Genomic DNA, 24,109 nt, shown 5'->3' on the forward strand with positions numbered 1-24,109 from the left:
AGAGAGGCTAGGTAGAAACAGAATTCTTCGCCTCTCTGGGGTTGGAGTTGGAGTCAGGCAGGCCCTGAACCCCTTCAGAAACAGTATGCCCCTCCCCAAGGCCTACTTTTGTATAATTGGGCCTAGTGAGCGTGGACTAAACTCTGACTTGAACTAAACTATGGCAGTGTGCGTGTGTGCGTGTGTGTGTGTGTGTGTGTGTGTGTGTAAATATGCTCTGAGTTATTTTGGGGAAATAGCCTACATAAAAGAGAACTCTGTGTCCTTTCTGTGGCTGCAGAAGAGGGTGATCTTCCAGGAGGACAGGCCAGGGCCTGACCACATCCAGGCAATAGTTCTGTTAGCTCCAAGGATGGGTAGCTCTGGGCAGCAGTGCCCAGACCCTCTGTCTTTGTGCTCAAATGGCAATGGAGTTCACATGGAGTCACCTTTACCAAGAATAAAAAAACAGGGCAGGGATGTTGTAGCTTAGTGGTCAATCCTGTGTTTAACCTGTAGGGTTGATCTCCAGCACATACACACACACACACACACACACACACACACACACACACACAAACATATGCCCACTTAAAAAAGCAAAACCTTTTTTTTTTTTCTCAGTCTATTCTTTTGGCCAACATTGTCCTCAGTCCTGAAGGTATGGCAATGAGTTTATGACTTCATATGGGTAACTAAGAAACTATCATTTGTTTTCCTGGAGCCATTAAGAACACTGGTAGAATGCTTGACATTCTACCAGGGTCCATTTTCCTCCTGCAAGAGGCCCGTCAGGTCCCTTCTTGGGCAGTGGGTAGGGAAGGTATTCATAGCATCCCTCTTCCTAGAGGTCTTGAGTTGGATTCCCAGCAACCATATGTCAGCTCACAACCACCTATAATGAGATCACCTATAATGTCCTCTTCTGCTGTGCATGAGAACAGAGCACTCGTGTACATAAATAAATACATCTTTTTTTAAAAATCTAATAAAAAAAAAATGACTCAGTGGTTAAAAGCCAACACTCTTCCTGAGGAGGACAGAGCTCAGCAACCTTGCATCTGTGCCCAGTGTCTACTTCTGGATTCTGCACCAACACACACAAACATACAATTAAAACCATTAAGCTGGTAGTGCTGGTACATACCTTTAATCCCAGCACCTAGGAAGCAGATCTCTGAGTTCGAGGCCAGCCTGCTCTACGGAGCAAGTAGGGCCACATAGAGATAGTCTTGTCCAGGTTCAACAGGGAGAGACCCTGTCTCAACAGGAGAATGATAGAGGAAGACACACACACACACACACACACACACACCCCACTTCATTCTCTGGAAAGACCAGACTGAGGTCTGACAGTTACAGGTCAATGAAATTGTGGGTAGCATGAAGAAAGCAAACCCTCACAGCAAATGCTGTCACGTGGCTGTCGCTACTCCCTTACAGCAAATTTCCCTAGGTCACAAAGCTAACCAGCCCCTTGGTTCCCAGCCCATGGGGTTACTACACGGTATTAGCCTAACAAATCTCTACAAATTGAGCAGCTCGGTCATCCTGGCGGACAGATTTCTAAAAGGAAGGAGTCAGACACCTGCTTTTTCTCTTGGGAGGTTCCAGGGGAGAATCAATCAGTTCTCAGGGGCTGGCGTGGGTGAAGGTACTCGCTGCTCAGCCTTACAACCGGAGGTGATTCGGGGACCCCTCATGGTGGAAGGCAACAGCAAGTCCTCCAAGCAGGCCTTCGATCTCTGCGTGAGCACGGGTGTGCACCCTTCCCCCGTGTTCCTGATTTGCATCTTTGTCTCTCCTATTCTCCGTCCTCGGATCTCGTGTGGGTCCTCACCTCGTTCCAGGGACACTTGGATAATGGAGGCTGGTCTCCCCATCCGAATCTTACTTTCTTTTGAGACAGCTTCTAATTAGGGATGCAGGGAAGGTTGACTGAGCACCTGACCCTCCTGCCTCCGCCCGGGGAGGTGTGGTTAAGTGTGTGGGGAATTACAGGTTTGCGCGACCACACAGGAACCCACTCTCCGCTCCTGAAGCTCTGTAATTCAATCATAGCTGCAAAAAAAAAAAAAAAAAAAAAAAAAAAAAAAAAAAAAAAAAATTCCTTTTGCTACACAAGATAGTATGCAATGTCTGGGGTTTGTTCACAGCCCTCCTTGGGCTGGCGGTGTGGGAGGCTTTAGGTAGCATATCCACTCGCCTTTTCTTTATGGCTGTTTGGTTTGCTAAGTTCCCTAAAGGTTGCAGGAAAACGGATGACCCTAAGTTGTACGTTTTTGCGAAATGCAAGCTGGGAGGACTTGAAACTGCTTAAAAAGAAGTCTCAAACTTGGGGCTATCAGAAGGGGAGAGAAAACCTGCATTTTCTTTTCAGGCTCCCAGGCCGATCTACACCCGGGGCGTCACGCGGCCAGGGCCGGGAGGGTACAGACGGAGCCGGGTCCCCGGGCGGCCGCCCCGCCCCGCCGAGCGGGCCTGGGACGCGGCGGCGCAGCACTGCCCCCCGGTGGCCGCGGGCAGCATGGCGTCCGCGGGAGAGGCGAAGCTCGCAGTTCGCCCACGCGGCGAGCAAGCGGTCACGGTTGACGCTCGGGCAGCGTCCTTTCCCTGCGGTGCGCTCCCGCCTGCAGGCCGTGCCGGAAACCGGGGCGCGGGGAAACTGACGGCGGCCGTCGCCGCGCAGAGCAAGGCTTCTGGGGCGGGCGGAGACGCCCAGGGGCGGGGCTTGCAAAGCGCGGCGCACTGCGTCATCACACTAATATACTCTGAATGGCCAGCTCAGCTAGAGGGAGGTAGCGTGGCCGAGTGGTCTAAGGCGCTGGATTTAGGCTCCAGTCATTTCGATGGCGTGGGTTCGAATCCCACCGCTGCCAGATCCCTGAGTTGCTTTTTGTCTTTTTTTTTTCCCCTACGTTCTTGGCTTTCTCCTCCTTTCTTCGTTCCCTCTGAAGCTCATTTTTAAAAACATAAGCTGAGGGAGAAAAGAAGGAAACTACAACGAAACTGGTCTGTCTCTACGCTGGTGCACAAACACTTCATGGCTACCAATTTTCTTCCCTAAAAAAACAAAACACGAAACAAAACGAAAACCCTCCCCCTTTCCAGGGCAATGGGTCCCGGACAACAACTTGCAAATTCCCAACAGGCAGTCTGGGTCTTAGTTCACACTTCCAGGGTCTCTGAAGCAAAGATGAATTGTAGAAAGTCCCTTCTTGGTTCTGGCTGACACCCATCAGCCTCTGTTGGTGGAAAAGATGAGTGATGACTGAGGAGGGCTGTGGAGTGCCAATCTTGAAGTCTCAGCCTTCTTCATTCTCCCATAGGATCTATAGGCCTGGTTTAGTGGGCCCTCAATGCTTTTTTTATCCAACAACTATTTATGAGAGCCTTATTCTGTGCCAGAAAGTCAGCTCTGGGAGAGGTTTCAGGAGTGAAGACAGGTATGCTGAACTCACTGGATTCAGAGGCAGCATCATTCCATCATTTACACTTGAGTCGAGAACAGCCAGAGCTACACAGGGAAACCCTGCCTTGATTTAAAAACAAAGAAACAAACAAACAAACAAAACAAAACAAAAGCCAACGTTGACATGGGCTGAAAAGAAGGGTGGACAAACTCACTACAGGTCCAGCTTTCACTTGGCAGTGCTGAGGTTAAACCCAGGGCCTTACACATTCTAGGAAAGCCCTCCACCGCCGAGACACACCCTTCCCCTTAGATACACCCGCCTCCAACGTATGCACGAGTGGAAGGCAGAGGACAACTGGCAGGAATCTGTTCTCGCCTTCCACAACGTGGGTCCCAGGAGCTGGAGGCAGGAACCAGGCTTGGTGGCAGCTTGGGAAGCCGGTCCACAGGTGGGAATGGCGATCAATAGAAAGCTTACAAACTTGTCTCACGGGCTGCACCATCCTGATAAGCTGTGTTACCAGGTCTCCAGTGGTCTTTCTTCAGCATCCATCCTCCCTCCCTTGGTGCCTTTCCACAAGCCAGCACTTCCTGGCAGAGCCTCACAGGGGCTGGTGAATTAGGGCATTGTCTAAATCCTCGAGGGATTCCACTTGTGTGTTGGGTGGGGGGTGCCACATGCTTTTCCTGAATGGCGAAGAGAGAAAGGAAGAATTCTCGAGACAGAGATGAGTGCTGCCCCCAAGCTCAGGCCTTCCTTTCGTTGCTTTGCAAGCCTTGGGGGAAGAGATGGAGAAACCCAGAGAACAAGCCAATTGATTCTTGGCTAGATAATATGAACATGTGAATCAGTTTCTCCTGTGCTAACGACCTATTCCTCAGGAACGGAAGGTAGAAAGAGCGAGTTTAGAGAAAGGAGGTACAGTTAGATGCTGCAGATGTGTCAGAGAGAAGGAATCCAGCTGCCGGTTGTGATGGTTAGAGCTGACTGTCAATTTGACAGGAGCTAAAATCACTTAGGAGACCAGCCGTCCAGCACACCTGTCAGGGATTGGGTTAGCTCAGCGTCTGGGCAAGCCTGTGGTAGGTCATGTGACGGTGGCGTCTCTCTGAGGTTGAGGTGTGAAGACCCTCTCCAGTAGTGGGCACGAGCTTCCCTGGACTTGGGTCCCTCCTTGGGCCGTTCCCAGCACAACGGCCCCTCCTTTCTGGCTACAGACACAGTGTGAGCAGCTGCTTCAAGTTCCTGACACCTTGACTTTCTCACATGATGGCCGCATGAACCGTGAGCCCAGATAAACCCTTCCTTAAGTTGCTGTGGTCAGGGTTTGTTTATTTCTTTCTTCAAGAGAGGGTTTCTCTGTGTAGCCTTGGCTGGCCTGGAATTCAGTCTTTAGACCAGGCAGGCCTCCGCCTCCCAAGTGCTGGGGTTAAAGGCGTGAGCCGCAGCCGCAGCCCCCGCCCAGTTTGTCAGGGTGCCTTATCTCAGCAACAGGAAAAGGAAGTATGCTGGCCAGGCTCAGACAGATTGAGATGTGTAGGTCTGGGAGAGGGAGGTGGAGCCCAGAGTTCCACCCCAAACTCTGGAACAGTTAGGCTGCAAAGGACATAACAATGCGTCCCATCTCCCCCTGGGCCTTGGGAAGCTCTTCCAAAGGACCTGGGCTACAGAGCAGTAGCTCTCCCCCACCCCCACCCCTGATATTTCAAGTTAGTGGTGGCCTCAGATTCCCCATCTATAAAAGGACAATAACAAACCCTACTGTAAGAGGGGCTCCAATAATGAAACAAGGCCAGCTGGTGTTGGGCACTAAACAGACAGAAAAAAAAAGGATACGCACATAACATTTTGCCTAGCATATTTTAAAACTCCTAAACAGTCGTCTTTAAAACTCCCCAACAGGACACATGCCCTGAGGGACACCACTTAGGAAGGCTCACTGGTTCCTTCCCTTCCCCTGACTGCAGGCTGGCGGCCGCTTTGCTCTTTTCTAGGGTCCACAGTGTTTGCTCAGCTTATGCTGGGTGCGTACCAGACGGTAGATCCACACGGATCTTTTTACACACTGTTATTTTGGGATCCACAGTCCGCAACACGGTGGGCAGGGAGGTGCAGCTTCTGTAGAGCAGGACTGTGGCCTCAAACTCTTAAAGATGATAGTGAGGACCACCGCTCATTAAGAGATACAAATGATAGTAATGACAGTAAAGTCATAAAATTTGGAGGCTGGGGAGATGGCTGAGAAGGTAAAGCGCTTGCCCCACAAGGATTCCATTTCCAGCCTCCGCAGAAAATGCTGAGCGTGGTGGCGTTTGCTTGCTGGGAAGCCAGAGACAGCCTAGCCACGGCAAGCTCCCAACCAGTGAGAGATGCTGTCTGGAAAAATACGGTATCCCCTGACGCCACATACAGACTCTGTCCGTTACATTGGAACTTTTTATGAGACATTCAATTTTATTTTACAAACTTTTTCCCCCCTTGCCCCGTCTGGTCGTGAAACCTTTGACTGTGTCGCGTCCCCTCCCCTCATTAACTGAGAACCGAAAGCTACCGAACTGGGCTTGGCTATCCTTCCCCCAGCAAATCAACACACAGATCTGGGTTAAGATCAGGACAAACTCAAAGAAGCCATGGAAGGGAGGAGGCCCCAGTGTCCCCAGCAGCAGCAGCAGCACAAGATAGGTTCAGTTCCACAGACTCCACCAAACAGAATTCCTCCACCTAGACAGGTCAAAGGCAGGTACAAGCTCAGAGCCGTCGGTGGGCGTGGCCTGGGAGGGGCGGGGCGGGATCAGAGGCGCTGTGCTGCGGGTTGCCGTGGCTGCAGCCCTAGGAAGTGCAGGGCCAGGCCGAGCATTCCGAGCAGCAGCAGGAGCACGAGCAGCAGCCGCAGGAGCGACAGCGCGGTGAAGCCGCGGGACTGCGGGGTCGTGGCCTGCACGTATCGCTCCACTGCGTCGGCGAAGCTGAACTTGTCCGGCGCGTAGCCAAGCTGGGCGCGGGCCTTGGCAATCTGGAAGGTGTGCGTCACTGCCACGCTGAGCACCTGTGGGAGAGGCCGAGCAACAGAGGGCCAGGCTATTGGGGCAGCGTCCTCTGCCTTGTTGACCGAAAAGCTAAGGGGAGGACAGACTGCCTCTCCGATACACTGGGATTTTAAAAGTCTGGCCGCTGCGTCTTGTTCCTGCGAAGCCTTCCTGGCTAGTGGGGATGGAGACTTGGGGGAAGGGGAGGGCGTAGTGGGGAGAATCTTCCTTTCTGAAATCTTTTTTCGTGGGGGGCTCCGCCTCCTGGATGCCCTTTCTGCATCTCTCCCTGTAGCCCTGCTGAATTCTCACCGTTTCATTCCTGTCTCTACTTCGCTTCCAAGGCTAGCGCCACCTTTCTGGACCCCTGAAGGCCTTAGATGCATTCTTGAATGAGAGGCTGCATCCTGCCTGTATTAGGGCGTGGTTCTACAGAAAAAAAAAAAAAATCTCCAAGGAAGGATGTTGGCTTCCTGTCGCCAGCCCCAAACTAATTGTAGTGGGCTCGGAGGGCCTCCAGAGCAGCCTTCCAGCTGGTTAACTAAGTGTCCCTCAGAGAGGAATTCAATTACGAACAAGTGATTCCTCTTTAAATCTGAGCTGCATTTTCCCTGCTGCCAGTTGGCCTGGGGCCCGCCTGCTTCCAGAGTAATAAATGACAGCTATTGATTATAAAATTCCCTCTGTGCTTAGTGTGGGCCCTTTCTATACTTTTGGCCTCCGAGATGACACTATTTCCTCTTTGCATAATTGGAAATTGAAGACCAGAGGTTAAGTGACTTTCTAAGGGTCACACAGGAGAGCCACTTTCTGGGCCCTATTCTTTGTCATGCTGGGGTCTGGAGAGGCCCTTCTACCCGGATTGTTTTTCTCTAGCTGGACACTGGGTACGTGGTTTTCAGGTGGCACTAACAGGCCCTTGGGGACCCTTGAGGGTCCTTGAGATCTGGGGACCGCAGGGAGGGAAGCAGAGAGACCAGTAAGTTCAGGGCTCGGAGGAATGCAGATTAGTAACTATCCTGAAGCTGCCAGAGCTCTTCTTGCAGGGAGACAGAGCTGTGAGCTAGGCAAGTGGGTCCTGGTACAGTGTTCTCAGAAGTCAAGCTTAATTGTGACCTCAGGACTTAGGCGCCTCTTCTGAATGCTGGGGAATCCCTCCTCACCTCTCAAGGCAGCTCTTAGCACCAGGTTGAGTTGCCTGGCTTTTGGGACATCTTTCTCTTTGTACTGTGGGCTTCCTAGGGTAAGGACCAAGCCTTCTTACCTCCGGTGCTCAGTGCGGTACCTGGCACACAGTAGGCGCTCAAGAAACGAAATGTTCTTAAACCCTAGAGAGCTGGTTGGTGTCTCACAGACTGGCCAGCAGAGGGCGACTGACCCATAGCTCCCAAACCGCCCCAGATCATCTGCCCTGGAGCCAAGAAGTTAACCTGCACTTTAGACAAGAGGAAGGGTGACCAAGCTCTTGTCTGATTACAGTTCCGCAGCCCTCCTGGCAGCTGCTTTGCCTTGTTGGTTCCTGATACATTTTTCTGGGTTCGAAACCCATCAGCATCTTGTGAGTGAGTGATCCTGGGTAGGCAACTTCAGTACGTATCTAATTTCCTCCTCTGTGGACAGGGTTACCAGCAGCAGTGACTGTCAAATGACACTAAAGACTGTCATTGTCCTCCATCAGTCTGGATGCTCATCAGAAAAATTGTAGGCAGCAGCTTCTCCGGAACGCCCCCCACCCTGCTACTTCCTTTCAGCTTAAGGAGCACTGAACTTGGCATTCTGCAGCCAGTTCCAAATGTGGTGTGATCTTGGACAAGCCACTGGTTTCTCTAGCGCCCAGTTTCTCATCATAAAATGGAGAGCACAATCTTTTTGCCCTTCCTAATTTAGCACTAGGGGAAATCAAATGAGGGAGACCCTGCATACCACCTGCTGCCTTACTGTTTAGAGTAAGGCGATTTTTAGGATTGATTTATTTTTATAGGCCCTACCTGTGTGCATGTATGTGCACCATGCGCATGCCAGAAAAGGGTGTGAGATCCCTTGGGATTGGAGCTATGGATGGTTCTGACCTACCACATGGTGGCCTGGAATCAAATTTGGGTCCTCTGAAGAGCAGTGAGTGGTCTAAACTGATGAGCCCCGAGATGTCCTCTTTCGGCATGGTACATACTAAACAAATATGAAAGAAACTGCACACACATCAGCTGGCTGTGGTGGCGCACACCTCCATCCCGGCACTCAGGAGGCAGAGGCAGGTGGGTCTCTGAGTTTGAGGCCAGCCTGCTCGTGAGCAGAAACGTAGTTGGTAGGGAGCAGTAGTTTTGGGCCTACACAGAAGGCTTGGCAGTAGCGGAGGTGTGGAGGAGAGGAGAAAGGTGCAGGGCTGGGGCTCCCCCACCCCTCAGCAGCCCACTTACCTCACTGCGGGTGAGTAGTGGGGGGATGGTGCAGATGGGCTTCAGGGCCAGGTGTATGTACTCCATAACTGCCGCTGTGGGAGAGGGTGGGTGAGAGGATCCCCAGGACAAACCGTCCGGGGGCATCGCCTGCTCTGCCAGGGGGTCCCCTTACAACGGCACTAGATTCCTTTAAGTCGGCGGCATTTTTGGAGGGTAGGATGGGGGCCTGTTAGCTAGGAAATATGTCCCAGGAAGTTGGCACGGAGGGATAGCGAAGGACTAGGAATGCAAACAGAGGGCTTGAAGGCGTTTCTGTCCTCTCAACCTCTTCTAAATTGCATTTCGTTTACTTCTTTTGTGTACCTGTTTGTGTGTGTGCGCGCACACATGCCATGGTGCATACGTGGAAGTTGCGGGACAACCCGGGGGACATGGTTCTTTCCCTCTACCATGTGAGTCTCTGGCTTGAACTCAGGGCATCAGGCCTGGTGGTAACACTTTACCCTTTGAACCATCTTACTGGTCTTCACACTCTCTTTTGAGGCAGGATCCTGCTATGTAAGACCAGAACTGGCATCAAGCTCTCTGTACAGCTCAAGCTGGTTTTGAACTCATGATCCTCCTGTCTCGGCCTCTCAAGTGGCTGGAGTCACAGCTGTGCCACTACACCTGGCTCTCTCTCTGCTATTTTGACATACTGTCGTGTGTGTAGGAGAGGGAGGAGTTTGTTGGCATAATGTTCTTTTGAAATGTATACACTTTACCCTTGCTCATTCAAATGCTGATTTCTCTCCCCTACTCTCTGGTTTTAATCCGGACATTGCATTATGATACTTATTCTAAGCATCACCTGTCTCAACTTTGTGTAAACATGCCAAAATAAAGCAACTAGCCACAATGTGGAGCAATGGAAAGGAAGCAGGAAGAGAGGGAGCAGCCAGAGGACAGGAAGGTGGGAGACAGAAGAGGAGAGAAGAGCAGAGGAAAAGCTGAAAGAGAGGCAGGAGGAGAAGTCTTGGAATGATGTGGAGAATGAACCAGACCTAAGATTTCACAAAAAAAGCAAGTATAATGTGGGAAATCTAAATGTTAGGAAACTACGAGGTCTTGGAGGTTTAGGATGGAACAACTATTGCCCAGCATTGTGTTCTAGGTTAATTAAATAAATCATAGTCTCTGTGTGGTGATTTGGTTATACAGCTGGGCTACAGGTAAGGCATGTCAGTCATTGCGGTGAGGCTGTGCAGAAGTCAGTAACAAGTTTCCTAGTCTTTGATGGCAATAGCAAACATCCTCAATACATTTAAAAAGGGCGGGTCTGGCCTCTGATGTGCCCGGTACACATGTGCCTTTGTGACTTGAGGGCAACCTCACCGCATTCTTACTGAAAGGAGGCCAGCAGAGGGCAGCAGCAGTACACGCCGTCTTGGGGTGGGACAAAGGAGAGGGAGCAGATATTGACCTGCGCGGGGCGGGGCAGACTCCAAGGTCAAAGTCTCCACAGACCGGAAAGAAGCCGTGGCATCAGGGTGACCTTGGCAGAGGCATTTTGCCTTCCTGCATCAGTCTAGTCAGAGCTGCCCGTCCCGCTCTCTCGGAACCACTTCAGGCAGGGCTCAGAGCCAGTCTCTTCTTTGACAACAGTTACGGTCATACCAGCTTCTAAAGAGGCTCAGGGGTAAGCGGGGTGGGCCGATGATGAGTGGACCACTGCCTCTGTGGTTACACGGAGACAATCACCCTTCTGAGTGCAGGGTCAGGCTGGGTCCCCCTGCGCACGCAACCTGTTTAAATTCATTACCCTCACCCCCTGGGTGCTTTCCTGGCCTCATCCTCATCCAGGTTCCTTACCTGTCAGATAAACACAGGAAGTCGGTACCTGGATCCAGGGCTGACTGTACCCCAGCTTCTCAAACTGCAAGGGAACATGATCTGACATGAGAATGGGTTGTTTAGGGACTGGCTCCTGAGGAAAGACCACCTGCTTCCTATTTCCTGGTTGTCCGGAGACCCCATTAGCCCAGAGAGACCTTCCCAGCCCATACTAGTTTTTGTTTCGTTTTATTTTGATTTTGAGACAGGGTCTCCTTGTAGAACAGGCTGGCCTCAAATCGCAGAGATCTGCTTGCCTCTACCTCCTTAGGGCTGGAATTAAGGGCATTTACACTATGCCCACCACCACCACCACCACCACCACCACCACCACCACCACCACCACCATCATCATCATCATCATCATCATCATCATTCATACCAGTCTTAAAATGAGATCCTTTCCTTGGTCAGGATAACTCAAGTAGTTGAAAATATAGAACATTTTGTTTTCTTACCTGCAGTTGCAGGAATCAGTTCTCTTTTTCCACCATGTGGGTCCTCAGGTTGCCAGGCTTGGCAACAGGACCCTTTACCTGCTAAACTATCTTTTATCTATTTTTTTTAAGACAATTTTTTCTCTGTGTAGCCCTGACTGTCCTAGAACTCACTCTGTATTCCAGGCTGGCCTCAAACTTAGAGATCTGCCTCCCGAGTGCTGGGATTAAAGGGATGGGTCACCACTGCTGGGCCTAGGGCAGGTTTTTAAACTTAGAATCTTTCACATCATTCAGTTTTTACTATATCCACCCACCCCTGAACACGTTTCCAGGTTCTTAAGTAGAATCCGACTTTTTTTTTTCCTTCCAGAATTGACTGTACTATTAAAATATACACATAGAGAGATAGATAAAACCCGGGAAGTATGTGGAAGGCAGAAGGAGGCAGAGGAAGAAATAGGCTGGCAGGGGATGAATGGAGCTGTCCCCTTACGTTAACCTCAAAGGCAAACAAAGGCTGGCAGGCTGGAAATAAAGGGAGCACTCCTCCACTGCTGGGGAGACAGGGGGGCCTGCAGTCCTGGAAAACAGTCTGGCGGTTCTTCATTGGAAAGTTAAACTGTTTATCCCAGAAACTCCACGCAAGCCCATGGCAGTGTAATCCCACTGGGGTGGGGCTTGGGTAGGGAGGGGGTGCCCACTGCTATCCCAGTCTCCTTGGTGAGCTCCGTTAGGGCGGCCCCGTCTTAAAAGAAGAGCAAGCGGTGCCTAAAGGGACAGCACCAGAGCTTGCCCTCTGACCTACACAAGCATGCATACTTACATACATGCACACATGCACACACAGTACATTAAAGAAAAAAAGAGAGAAACGAAGTCTTGACCCGATACATGTCACAACACAGATGAACCTTGAAAACTAAGGGGGTGGGGAAGCCACTTATGAAATACCCAATTTAGGCAAAACAGGAGAGAGGAAACCTCATGGTACCTGGCGTGGGTTGGGTTTGCGGGTAGAAATGGGGTCGGTGGAGACAGGGTCTTGTTACTAACAGGTACAGGCCTGTTTCAGTTTTCTGAAGACCTGCTTTATGGTGATGTTGTGTAATTCTGACTATGGTTTTAAAAAAGGAAACCATACTGAGCTGTATCCCTTCTGTAGGCAAATTGCATAGCTTGTAAGTTACATCTGAATAAAAGTACTCTTAAAAAAAAAAAAAACAACTTCACATATGTGGGTGTTTTGCTTGTATGTATGATTGGTGCTTGTGGAGGCCAGAAGAGGGTTTCAGATCCTCAGAGACTGGAGTTGACAGACAGTTGCTATCGGCCATGTGGCGCTGGGCCTTAAACCCAGGTCCTCTGGAAGAACTGCTGGTGCTTATAACCACTGAGCTGTCTCTCCAGCCACAGAGTGCTCTTTAAATGGAGCGATCCAGGACCGCCATTGGCGCTGAAGTACAAAATAACCCCTCTGCCTCTAGCCTGGGATGCCATGCTCGCTTTCCAGACAGGCCTTGTCCAAAGGAGACTGTGGGTTGCTGAGAGAGGTCAGGGTTCCCAGAAACTAAACTCCTCCCTCCGGGCTCTGGTGACCTTCTACATACCTGCCTAGCAATTACAAGCAAACCTGCTTCAGTGATAGATTAGGTGCTTTAGCATGGGCCCTGGGTTCTGTTGCAAAAAGAAACCGAAGACTCATGTGGCCAGAATCAGTGTAATCAGGAGGCCAGTTGGAAGGGGTCTGTGGCAAAAGCAGGAGCACATGGTATCACTCCGGGGCAGCTCAGGCTGTGCCCAGGGCTACCCAGGCGCACGCTGCCAGCGCTTTCTAATGTGAATTCTTGGGTTTCAGTGGTAGGAAAGGCTGCAAAGGCAGATGAGGGGATTTTAAGGTGTCACTCTGGGCTCGGGGGCCAGAACACCTACCAGTGGGGCCATCCACTCAAAGAGGTTGACGCTCTCCCCATCATTGATGTAGTACGCCTGCCCGCTCTGAGGGTGACAGGAGGAAAGAAGAGGAGCAATCAGATGCTGAGCACAGCCTGACTCCTCCTGTCTCAGGGTTCCCAGCAGCTGTTTCAGAGATCGGCCTGCGTCTGCCTCCCGAGTGCTAGCATCCACACCTGGCTAATTTGACTCTTTTAATTGGCTTCTAAAGGATGGAACTTGGCTGCTGTTTCTTCTTCTTCTTTTCTTCCTTCCTTCCTTCCTTCTTTCCTCCTCCTCCTCCTCCTCCTCGTCCTTCTTCTTTAGACTTGGCTATCCTAAAACTCACTCTGTAGACCAGGTTGGTCTCAAACTCACAGAGATCTGCCTGCCTCTGCCTCCCTGAGTGCTAGGATTGACCTTGGCTTCTTAAGGTACAGGTTGTGGCCTTGGAGTTTGGTAACTGAGTGACCACACCGACAAGCCCTGTGACTCTGATGGACTCAACCTCGTTGTACTTCAGTGTCTTCAGCAAGATGAGAGTTGTGATGAAAGACTGGCTGTGACACACTTCGGTTTGAAGCTGTGCTGCCACAGCGTCACTGTGAAGAAATAATTATGATCGCTGACACTTCTGCTCAATCTTATGATCCTGGGGCTCCTGCAGGCATGATTCTCCTCACCTGCAGCCTGCGGGTGTGTGTGTGTAGGAGGGACGGGGTGGAGCGAGGGGTGTGGGTAGAGTGTGGGGATGGGAGGGGGCAGGGATGACACAGGACACTCACAGCCATGTATCCCTTAGCCATGGTGAGGGCCTCAGCCGCCAGCATGTGTGCCTGCACCAGATTCTGCACATGGACCCAGTTCATGCGGGTCCTGCGGTCCCCAAACCGGAACATGAACAGTCTCTTCTTGATGTGGCTCTGGGTGCGAGGGAGAGGTGACAATGCAGGCTCACCCGGGTGGCTTTATACTCTATCTACATGCTCACAGCTTCCAAGGGGCCAGTTACAGGCCAGACTCCCAACACCCATGTCTCAAGTCCTCTGGACATCTCTGCTTGCCTGTCTCACAGATGACCTTGGGACCATCTTCGCCCTTCCTCACGTTTCTCATGCCTCACATTCAAAACACCTGCACAGCCAGCTGCCTCAGCCATCACACCTGTTCAGAATTCAAGCACTTTCCTCCTGCCACCCTCACCTCTCACTTTGGGGCCTATGGCAGCTTCTTAACCGTCCGCTCGGCTGCACCACCAGCCCCATCTGTCCCTGTTCTGAGGAAGACAGAGGTGCTCGGGCTGAAAGGCTGACAGTGCCCGAAAGCCCTTCTAGACGTGGCCCAGTACTCTACAGTGTCCCCTTCTCCGGACTGCCCCTCCCACCTGTGCTGCCGAGACCCCAGAGCTGGCTGTCTACTCCTGGACACTCTTACAGCTTTCAGAGAGTTGCGCCCCTTTGTGGTTCTTCTCCGACAGCCTGCTTGACACACTTGGCTCCGTCAGGTTTAAAACCTCGCTTCTTCCAAGGGGCCTCCCCAGCTTTCCCAAGCGCCCAGTTCCCTCACCCCGCTCTTGTTTCTCTCCCTTTGTGTTTAGTGCAGGCATGCACCACTATGCCAGGCTCCTTCCAACATAGGTTTCCTTTAATCTATCTCCTGGTGTGAGAACAGGAGCCACATGAGGGCGGGAACTGTCTGCTCTGTCTGATGGTCTGTCCCTGAAGCACAACAGTACTGAGCACCCACTAGTAGTTCCATAAGTATTGAAGTGGGGGGAAAAGTCACTGTAGTTGACCTGGTGTCCTGTGAGAACTCAGCAGAAGGAAATGCCCAGCCCTCGGGGCACCCACATGAGAGCGTTTCTGAGGTCATAGCTTTCTTTCTCCTCAACTTGAACTGAAGTCTAGCTGGCACACTGACAGCTTTGACCCTGGTAGGTCTGAGGGACTGTGGGCTGGTGGGCATCAGGGTGACGTCCCGGCACGGAGAGTCTCTGGCTGGGGACACTTCCTTTCACAGACGCAATGCCTACTCAGTGTGCACGCCATGTCAGCCTGACTCCTTCTGCCTCTGGGCCCAAGGACATACCGCCACCCGGGGCAGGTGTCTCTGCTCTTCAGGACCATAGATCCCTGGGGGGCGGAGCACACAGGTACGGAGGGTCCCTCCTCCTAGGACAGATGAGAAGGTGGTCAGGGACCCGCAGAGGAGTGCACATGGAGGTAGGGAGCCCACAGCCAATGAGGATGGGAGGCCAAAGCCATCTATACTTCCTGTTCCTGTACGGGGGGGGCAGCATAAATCCCTCGGGCTGCCCAGTTTCTTTGGGGAACTGCCCCGTTGCCACCCCAAGGAGGTGCTTAGAGGCGGTGTCCTTAGGATCTTCTCACCTGGAAGTGACTCTCAGCAGCATGCTATTGGGACCACCAGCCCTGAGGTCAGTGGCCGTCCTTTCCTACCAGCCCTTGAGCCATTCATGACCTGTTCTGCTTTTTCTACAGACCTGTTTTCTATATACTTCCATTGTGTTCCCTTCCCCCATCCATCAGCCAGGGCCAGAACCTTCCATCTTTACCAAATAACCCTCCCTTTACAAGGAAGCCCAGTGTCATGGATGACAGATTGGTCCCCAAAAGATACACCTGCATTCTGGAACCTGCCAATATGGCTGTGTCTGAAAAGTGGCCTTCAAGGGTGTAAATTAAGGATATTGGTGATCTGAGATCATGGCAGATTTTTTTTTTTTTTTTTTTTTTTTTTTAGCTGGGCCTAATCCAATTATAAGTGTCTTGAAGAGACCCTTATAATTGAGGGGAAAAAGGCCACATGAAAGCAGAAGGATTGGAGTTTTGCAGGGGCCACCTGAAGCTGGACGACAGGAGGAGGGTCCCTCCTTCAGAGCCTCCAAAGGGAGGCCGACCCCCTAACAGCTGCTAACACCAGGACTCCCGGCTCTAGCTTTTAGGTGGCAAGACACTGTTCTAAGCCACTGTGGGTTGCAGGACAGCACCACCGACAGATTCAGGGGACACAGCACACTGACAGGGCACTGTGACCTACTTACTAAGACTGTGGCACCCAGCTCAAGGGAGGCCCAGCTCAAGGGAGGCCCGTCTCAGGACCAGCCTGGACCAGAGGCTGCAGTAACCGCCTCTGCTGACCATGGCTGGCCTCCTGGAAGGCAGGTGTCAGCTGAGCTTTTCTGTGGCCTATACCTAAGTTTAAACTCCGGGTCCCTGGAGGCATGGTAGAGGTAGGTCAGGTTGCAGCCAATGGTGGCCAGAGAGACACTGGGTAGCCGCGTCACCGAGGGGCAGGCCTAGGGTATCCGTGACTCTTCCGAGCATTGAAAGCTGGAGATGTGCATATAAATAATTCCAGCCAGAAGATTAGGTGTCTGGGCTGGCGGTAGGTGAAGGGGGCTGTGCCCTGGCAGAGAAGGGAATTCAGCTGCATCAGATCCTGGGGAAACATAGTGGATGTGCAAACCAGGAGCAGAGGTCAAGGGTGATAGACGAGGTCATGAGAGCAGGGATAGTGTAGGGAAAAGAGCCCACGAGTGGGGACCTGGTGTGCTGCCTCGAGTAGGCAGGCCTGGATTCTGGCACTAAGATGCTCCTGGGCTTCAAAGTGTAACTCTACTGCCCAGTGCTGAGTGACTTTGAGCTTAGCCAGCTAACCTGTCTCTATTTCCTTATGTGTAAACTGGAGGCTATAATTTCAAGCCTCTTTTGTTCTTCAAGCCTGATTGGTTCCCCCATTTGTCTTTTTTTTTAATGGTACTAGAGCAGTGGGTCATGACCCCTTTTGGGTTGCTTATCAGATATCCTGCATATCGGATATTTAGTTTATGATTCATAACGGTAGCAAAATCACAGTTATGAAGTAGAAATGGAAATAACTTTATGGTTGGGGGTCACCACAGCATGAGGAGCTGTATTAAGGGGTTGTGGGTTTAGGAAGAGTACTAAGTACTAGGGATAGAATAGGCCTCATGCTAAACAAGCTCTCTACTGCTGAGCTATGTCTTGGTGTCCCCGTGCCCCCTTTTTAAGGCACAGTCTTGTTATATAGCCTATAATGGCCTTTACCTCACTCTGAAGCCCAGGCAAGCCTTGAACTTGTGATTTCCCTGCCTCAGCTCCCTGAGTAGCTGGTTATGAGTGGACTTTGCCACCAGGCCCAGGCAGATGAAACCATGTTGGCTGTTTTGGTTATTTTAGCTTCTTACTTACTTACTTAGACAGTAACAGTGATTTATGACAAGCAAATGGTATGAATGGTTTCAGCTCCTGTGTGGAAGACCAGGAATGCCTAAATTCCATCCCCCACTCAGGAATGATACGGAGTGGATGAACCTTTTACATATGAAATTAGTATGCAAAAACAGGGGCTGGCACGAAGAATGCACTCAAGTGTGGACTATTCCTGTTCTGTCACTGCCAGAGGAGAGAATGCAAGGGAGACAGCGGAGGCAGGTTTTTCTGGGAAGTCGTTGAAGGTTAAGTGCTAAGGCGTCTCTCTCACTTGCACGGTCCCTCCAAAGAGCTCCTTGCATGTTTGGAATGCTAGAGAAGAGTGCTTAAAAACTAAACCCACTCCCACACTCCCATAAGACAGCAAAGAGAGCAAGTGTCTAAGTCTTCTCCTCACCGGACCGCAGACATGGCATCTGAATGTCCAGGCTGTGTCCTGGCTGGGGAGGCTCATGCAAGATGCTCAGGACACACTGAAGGACGAAGGCCTGGACCGCTGGGAGACGTCGCTTAGATGGCCATAGGACTTCAGACACACATTTTACAGAGCCAGCAGCGGGCAGGCACGCCTGTGATGAGCATGGCCCCGTGGTACTCACCCAGGAGAGGTGTTCCATTGGCCATGAGAGTCAACTGGTCAGCAATGGCTTTGGTTCGAGAGTAGTGGTCCATATGCTGCCAGGGGACAAGGAGAACACAGCCACCAGGTGGGCTCAGTTATGTTGTTAGCAATGCCGGCCCAGCTGGGCTCCGTCTACCCCATGACTGCACGGTCCTGATCTCAGGGAGGCACCTGCCAGTCCGCCACATCTGCCCGGTGACAGGGATACTGGATGTAGGTTGGGGATTCAGTCATGTGTCATTCTTTAGTGTTCCCGGGGCATTTTCACAAGCTGCCTCGCTTCCTGCTCTCTATAAACCGCCTCCGTGGTATTCTCAGGCTTAGATGAAGAAACAGAGGTTCGGAGTACATGATAACCTGCACCCTGTCACAGAGGTGAAAGGTGCCAGGCTGGGTAGGGCCCGAGGCCAGGTCTATCTGGATTTGAAGCTTCCATGGGCAAAAAGACAAGCTGAAGCAGGAGAGAGCTTGTACCATTCAATTCGGGACTCTATCCTGCTGGGATGCGCCAGGAGCCATAAAAAGGACCTGGCTCCATCCAGGCCTGTTCTTTGGGCAGTCGATTCTAGACCTGCCACCCCGTCCTCCTCCCCCAGAAGTTGGTACCTTGTCCAGGGGAAAGTAGGGGACAGAGTCCTCATTGCCTTGCTCGATGGGCTTCCCGCCAAATGTCACGTTGACCGTGCTGGTGTACACGAGCCGTGGAACCCGCCGGCGGACACAGACTTCAGGAGACACACACACACACACACACACACCACAGCCAGACTGTGAGCAAGGAGCTTGCTCAGCAGGTGCCCCAAAAGGCCTCTGTGGTCAAACCCACCCATTTCTACTAAGTCTTCACCTCCCACCCCATACCACCAAGGATCTCCCAGAATTTAGAGCTGCCTGGGAGGGAAAAGACGCCCCCTCAACTTGGGATTTGGGGGTCAGGGCTTCTTATTCCTCCTTCTGGTGTTGCTTTGGCTCCCAGGGCCCCCCTGTCAGGGTCAGGTAAGAAGACAAGTCACTTGATGGAACAGACAGAAAAAGTGTTCTAGAACTGGAGAGAGTTAAGGTCACGGATGGGCACACCCAGACAGCTCTACAGGGATCTTCTATCTGATGTTTCGGTGAGTGTCCTTTATGTCCTCCTCAACCCTGAGTCCCTAGACATGCTAAGACTGCTGATGTTCCCTACAGGAACCTGGGCAGGTCTGTATACAGGAAAGATATTCCATCTCCCACTGGCCTCAGTTTGTACAGCTAGGTAGGGCAGAGGGGTCCTGTCTCTGTTGCCCCCAACCTCAACCCCCACCCCGGAGCCAGGTCAGTGGCAGGGGAAAGAAGAGGAAGGGTCACACAGCAGGCCCACTCTGAGCACCTACCATTAATCACTAGTTTGGTGCCTCCAACATTTATAGACTCAATCTGCTGTTTTTGTAGCTAAAAGACAAGAGGGAGATGGGAAGTCACATGCTGCCTTCTGCCTTGTGGCTGGGCTCAGGGTCGGCAGGGTTCTCACTGAAGAATATGTGGAGTAGGGGGCAGGGCCTGGCGTAGAGGTTGGCAGGGATAAGTGACTTCAAATGTGTTGGATTATTATTATTATTTTTTTTTGAGACAGGGTTTCTCTGTGTAGCCTTGGCTGTCCTGGATCTCGCTCTGTGTGAGGCTGGCCTCGCAATCACAGAGTGCCTTCTGCCTCTGCCTCCCAGAGTGCTGGGATTACAGGACTGTAGTACCGCACCTGGCCATGAAAAACCCCTGCTAACAGCTTAATATGTTTGTATAGAAACCCTAACACCATCATACACCCACATGGATTTAATACACGCTTATCCTGGCTTTAAAATGTTTGCACATTTTTATTTATCTGCATGCGTGGGTCTATGTGTGCGGGTGCCAAAGTACATAGGTGGAGGTCAGAGGACAGCTTGTGGGAGCCAGTTCTCCTCTTCCACCGTGTGAGTCCTGGGCGTTAGACCGAGGTCATCAAGCTTGGCCTCATATTCACTGAGATACTCCTGCCTCTGCCTCCAGGGTGCTGGGCTTAACGGTGGCTGGTTAGGTTATCTTACAGCCTCTTAGCTTTTTATTTTACTTTTTCTTGTTTAAGGTAAACAGGGGAGAGCAAACATCGTCTTGAACTTTGGAGATATGGTGGGTTATCAACACTTTTGAGTCTTCTCATTCTTTCGTACGGCTGTGTAAAGTTTGACGATATACTTGCTACAGCTTATTTCAGTAACTAATGGGCCACCGTGCTATTTCTGTACTTTGTTATTAAAAACAAAGCTATGCGTATATAGAGGAGTATAATTTGAGTCAACTGGAGTATGTTTTGGTAAACACTGATGCAGTGTTCCCTAAAGAGTCTGTGACATAAACCGCAGTTATGTCCTCCCTTTCCAATTGAGGAAGGAAGAGCTTGGGGAGGTTAACTGGCCCTTGGTCACACAGGTGAAAGGGACCAGCACTGATGACTAATGTCATGGATGTTCAGTCCTTCTCTGGAGGAGAGGAAGAGCCAGAGGGAATGCTCAGGCATCAGAGCGTGGCGGGTGGGACAGGACTTGAACACCACTCAGCCCTGCTCTGTGTGCTGTGTGTGTGTGTGTGTGTGTGTGTGTGTGTGTGTGTGTGTGTAGTCTCACCTTCTCAGCCCCAGACATGCCATAGGAGGCCACATGGAAGACACAGTCCACCCCCTGGAAGGCTTGGTACAGGGCTTCTTCATCTCGAACATCAGCCTAAAAGAGAAGTAAGAGCTTCAGATCCGAAGCAGTTGCTCAGCCCAGGGCAAGCATCTAGTGGGCCAGGACTTACTAACTCACAAACTGTCAGTGGGCCCTGCCCCCATCCATTCTGCTCTTGGGCCCAGGGCTGGCCTGGGTTTTTCGTATGTACTCTTACTGACTCCTTATGAGCCCCTTGTAAAATGCATGTGGTTGCTGTCTCTTTCTGTGGACAGCAACCAAGGCTCAAGACGGCGTAACTGCAGCCGGGAAGTAGAAGAGGAGGAGCTAAGGATGGCAAAGCTGCTGAGAGGGTGAAAGAGCTCTCTGCCTGAAGATCAGAGTCTGACTCCTGGAAGTCATAAAACAATGGGTGGGATGGCTTGCATCTGTCATCCCAGCACTCCTATGGTGAGATGGGAGGTGGGGACAAGAAAATTACCCGGAAGCTCTTAGGCTAGCCAGACTGCCGTGTGCAGAAACGAGAGAGGCCGGCCTCACTCACTGTGGTGTTGGGAAAGAGATGACTCTGCAAAGTTGTCCTCTGGCAAACCTATGACTGTACTCTCTCACATACACTGCACACATCGCAGACGTACTCACACATCACACACTCACACACCGCACGCACATACATCAAACACACATACTACACTTTACACACATGCACATCACACACACATAATACACACATCACATACATACACACGTACCCCACACACGCACGCACCTGCACAGATACATCACATAACCATCACACACATAGAAACATGTCACACACATTGATAACAAAGCCTAAAAGCAAAAGAGAATTGGAGCTAAATCTGACTGCAGAGCCTGAGATCTCAAAGTCCTGGTTCACGTTGTGTCTGTCCCCTGAGCTCTGGCACCAGCACTGTCATCCCCTGAGCTCTGGCACCAGCACTGTCCCCTCCAGCCGCCATCCCCTCCATGATCCCCATTTTTGTACCTGGATGAACTCAGTTCCTGAAGGCAGTGGCCACTGAGGTCTGTGGAGATCAAGCAGGATGACAGAAGTGCCCCTCTTGGCCAGGCTGGAACCCAGGCTGAAGCCCAGGTAACCCCCTCCTCCTGTCACCAGGACCTTCTGTTTGGGGGCCTGTTTGGCCGGAGTCTTCTGCTGTAGCGCTGGTCCTGGAGTTCTCACTGATTCAGTGGGGTTAGAGCCAGTCCCAGAGCCTCGCCTGGTCCCAGACCCTAGTCCTGGCCCAGGTTCTGACTCACTTACTGGCTTAGGTACTGGCCCAGGACCTGGCTGAGGTACTGGCCCAGGTACTGACTCAGATTCTGGCCTGGATCCAGACCTAGCTCCTGGTCCAGGTAAGGATCCTGCTCCTCGTGCAGCTCCCAGAGCAGTAGTAGGCCCTGAAGTAGTACCAGGTCCCAGCCCAGTCACAGAAACGGCACTAGGTCCTGGCCCAGACCCTGGAACAGCACTAGGACCAGGCCCAGCCCCAGGTCCTGGAATAGCTCCAGGCCCCAGCCCAGAGCTCAAAACCCCTCCAGGTCCTAGCCTGAGGCCTGAGCCCAACCCTGAAGCAGACCCCAGGCCTGAGGGTCCTCCACAGGCCTGGCAGACAGGGCAGCCCATCTCGCCCTGGCCTGCAGATCGACAGGCTTCTAGTGAGGAGCCCACAGGGTTGGTCTTCATCCTCTATAAAGCCATGCAGCCTAGAGGCTGTTTTGTCCACCTGTGGAGAAAGCCAGAAGAATGTTCAAAGGTCATCTCAAGGCACATGTTACCAGGTCCCTAGGATTGAGGGGAACTTCAGGAGAATTTCAGCCTCAGAGATCTCTCAGGTCTCCAGATTTGTTCAGAGCCCTGAGAACTTCTTTGCGGCTACTGACTGCTTAGGGAATCAGAGAAGGCAGCCTGTCCTTTGACTTCATTGCTGGGGAAACTGAGGCTCAAAGTTGTATTGTATGACTCAGATATACACTAAACACTCCTGATTTCCACACAGGCCCCATGTAGCACCAGAAGGGGCTCACACACTGGGTATGGTGCTATCTGAGCTAGGAATCAGGAGGACAAGGCAGAAGAAAAGAGGAAGAAGAAAAGAGAGAGGAAAAGAAAAAGAAAAGGAATGGAAGGGAGAGAGGAGCGAGAGGAAGAAGAGGAGGACAAGAGGAAGGAGGGAAAGGAGGAAAATGAAGGAAAGGAGGGGTAGAGGAAGGAGAAATGGGAAAAAAGGAGGAGGGAGAGAGGAAAAGGAGAAGGGAGAAAAAGAAGAGGATGGAAGTAAAGAGAAGAAGGGAGAAGAGGAAGAGCAGGAGGATGAGGAAGGAGAGAAAGAGATGGGTGAAGAGGAAGAGAAGGAGAGAAAAGAGGGATCAACCACGTGGGGCTTAAAGGGCTCGGCCCCTGGAAACTTGTCTGTGATCCCCAGGTCTGCAACCATGCCAGATACCAGGTTCCCCAGGAGCAGCTGGCTGGCACCACAAATTCTTTCCTTCAGCCTTCCCAGTCAGGTGGGTGGGCCTCCTTATTCTAGACCCATGGCTGACTCAGGCTCAGTCAACTGCCAAAGATGACCCAGGAAAGATAAGGGTCTTTCCTACCTTTATCTACCTGAGCATCAGGCTGCCCCCCCCCCGGGCCAGGTATTTAACATTATAAAAGCAACGACTGCACTGCTGGCCCTCTTCATACCAGGCTATGCCCTGCGTGGTGCATAATGGCTACACAAAAGAGCAGGTGTTCGCTGAGTGACTGACTGAGCGATGAGCTTGTGGTGGTCACAGGACAGGGACCCTGGCAGTTATTAAGAACTATGCATGTGTCCCCTCTGCCATTATCCTGTTTGTTTTGGGGACAGGAATGCAGTCAGGTCCCAAGTAAGTGGTGGGGAGTGGCATCCCAAACCAGAGTTGTTATAGAGGATACCTAATTCCCCCAGCCCGCCCTTCTACCAGGAGAAAGGACATAATTTTAGAGGGGAGCCTCCTTGCTGAAGGCCCAGATGATTCTTCTGGGGATGGGTCTATGGACGCTTGTGGTAGCAAAGGCTGGGTGGGCCCTTGGGTAGAATGCTTAAACCTTCACTTTGCCTCAGTATCCACAGCTATGAAATGGGCCCAAATCATCTTGACTGCTCCATCTCCTTTCTACAGTGGTCCTGAGAGAGTGATGAGCCTTTGCATATCACTTCAACACAGCGTGCATGAAGGGTCTGCTGACTGCCATCTCCCATGCCCAGAACAGTGCCTTGCTAAGAGCTGGGGGGAATGAACAGGAGGCCTGTCCTTAGGGAAGCAGACGGCTATGCTGGGACTGAACCTGGATGTGGCAGTGCCAACTTCTCCTGGCAAACCCAGGAAGTACAAACTGCAGTTCCCATTACCCAGAGGTGGAAGCCGAGGCCCAGGGGACATCAGGGGATGGTGAAAAGGTAGCCTGTGGTGATGTATACCCGCAATACCAGAATT

The 24,109-nt window shown here is 51.6% G+C and overlaps 1 protein-coding gene and 1 non-coding gene across 3 annotated transcripts; one reads left to right on the top strand and one right to left on the bottom strand.

Moving 5' to 3' along the window:
• Nucleotides 1–2,776: 2,776 nt before the first annotated feature.
• Nucleotides 2,777–2,858, top strand: Trnal-uag (transfer RNA leucine (anticodon UAG)). Its single transcript has one exon. It is a non-coding gene; the product is annotated as a tRNA-Leu (tRNA).
• A 3,017-nt stretch (nt 2,859–5,875) lies between these two features.
• On the bottom strand, nt 5,876–22,331 carry Sdr42e2 (short chain dehydrogenase/reductase family 42E, member 2). Of its 2 annotated transcripts, XM_021635671.2 has the most exons (12): nt 22,277–22,331; nt 21,630–21,808; nt 20,579–20,674; nt 19,310–19,367; nt 18,546–18,664; nt 17,917–17,992; nt 15,150–15,232; nt 13,847–13,984; nt 13,062–13,127; nt 10,672–10,735; nt 8,839–8,912; nt 5,876–6,441 (listed from the first exon to the last, which is right to left on the bottom strand). In XM_021635671.2, exons 1-12 carry the CDS (start codon nt 22,329–22,331, stop codon nt 6,187–6,189), a joined length of 1,263 nt encoding a protein of 420 aa, XP_021491346.1. In that variant the 3' UTR covers nt 5,876–6,186. The 2 variants fall into 2 exon arrangements, with proteins under 2 accessions (XP_021491346.1, XP_060222237.1); XM_060366254.1 differs by having other exon boundaries at nt 21,630–22,331.
• Between the last annotated feature and the right edge of the window lie 1,778 nt (nt 22,332–24,109).

The sequence above is a fragment of the Meriones unguiculatus genome, chromosome 14, assembly GCF_030254825.1.
Source record: "Meriones unguiculatus strain TT.TT164.6M chromosome 14, Bangor_MerUng_6.1, whole genome shotgun sequence".
Classification (NCBI taxonomy): Eukaryota; Metazoa; Chordata; class Mammalia; order Rodentia; family Muridae; genus Meriones; species Meriones unguiculatus.

What these genes read in the sequence shown, in the direction of transcription:
- Sdr42e2 (XM_060366254.1), bottom strand. Translation starts at nt 22,331, where the DNA reads ATGAAGACCAACCCTGTGGGCTCCTCACTAGAAGCCTGTCGATCTGCA. An exon ending in CAGGAACTGAGTTCATCCAG is followed by an intron (nt 20,675 to 21,629) that starts GTACAAAAATGG and finishes CTTCTCTTTTAG; the next exon opens with GCTGATGTTCGAGATGAAGA. An exon ending in CACCAAACTAGTGATTAATG is followed by an intron (nt 18,665 to 19,309) that starts GTAGGTGCTCAG and finishes TGTCTCCTGAAG; the next exon opens with TCTGTGTCCGCCGGCGGGTT.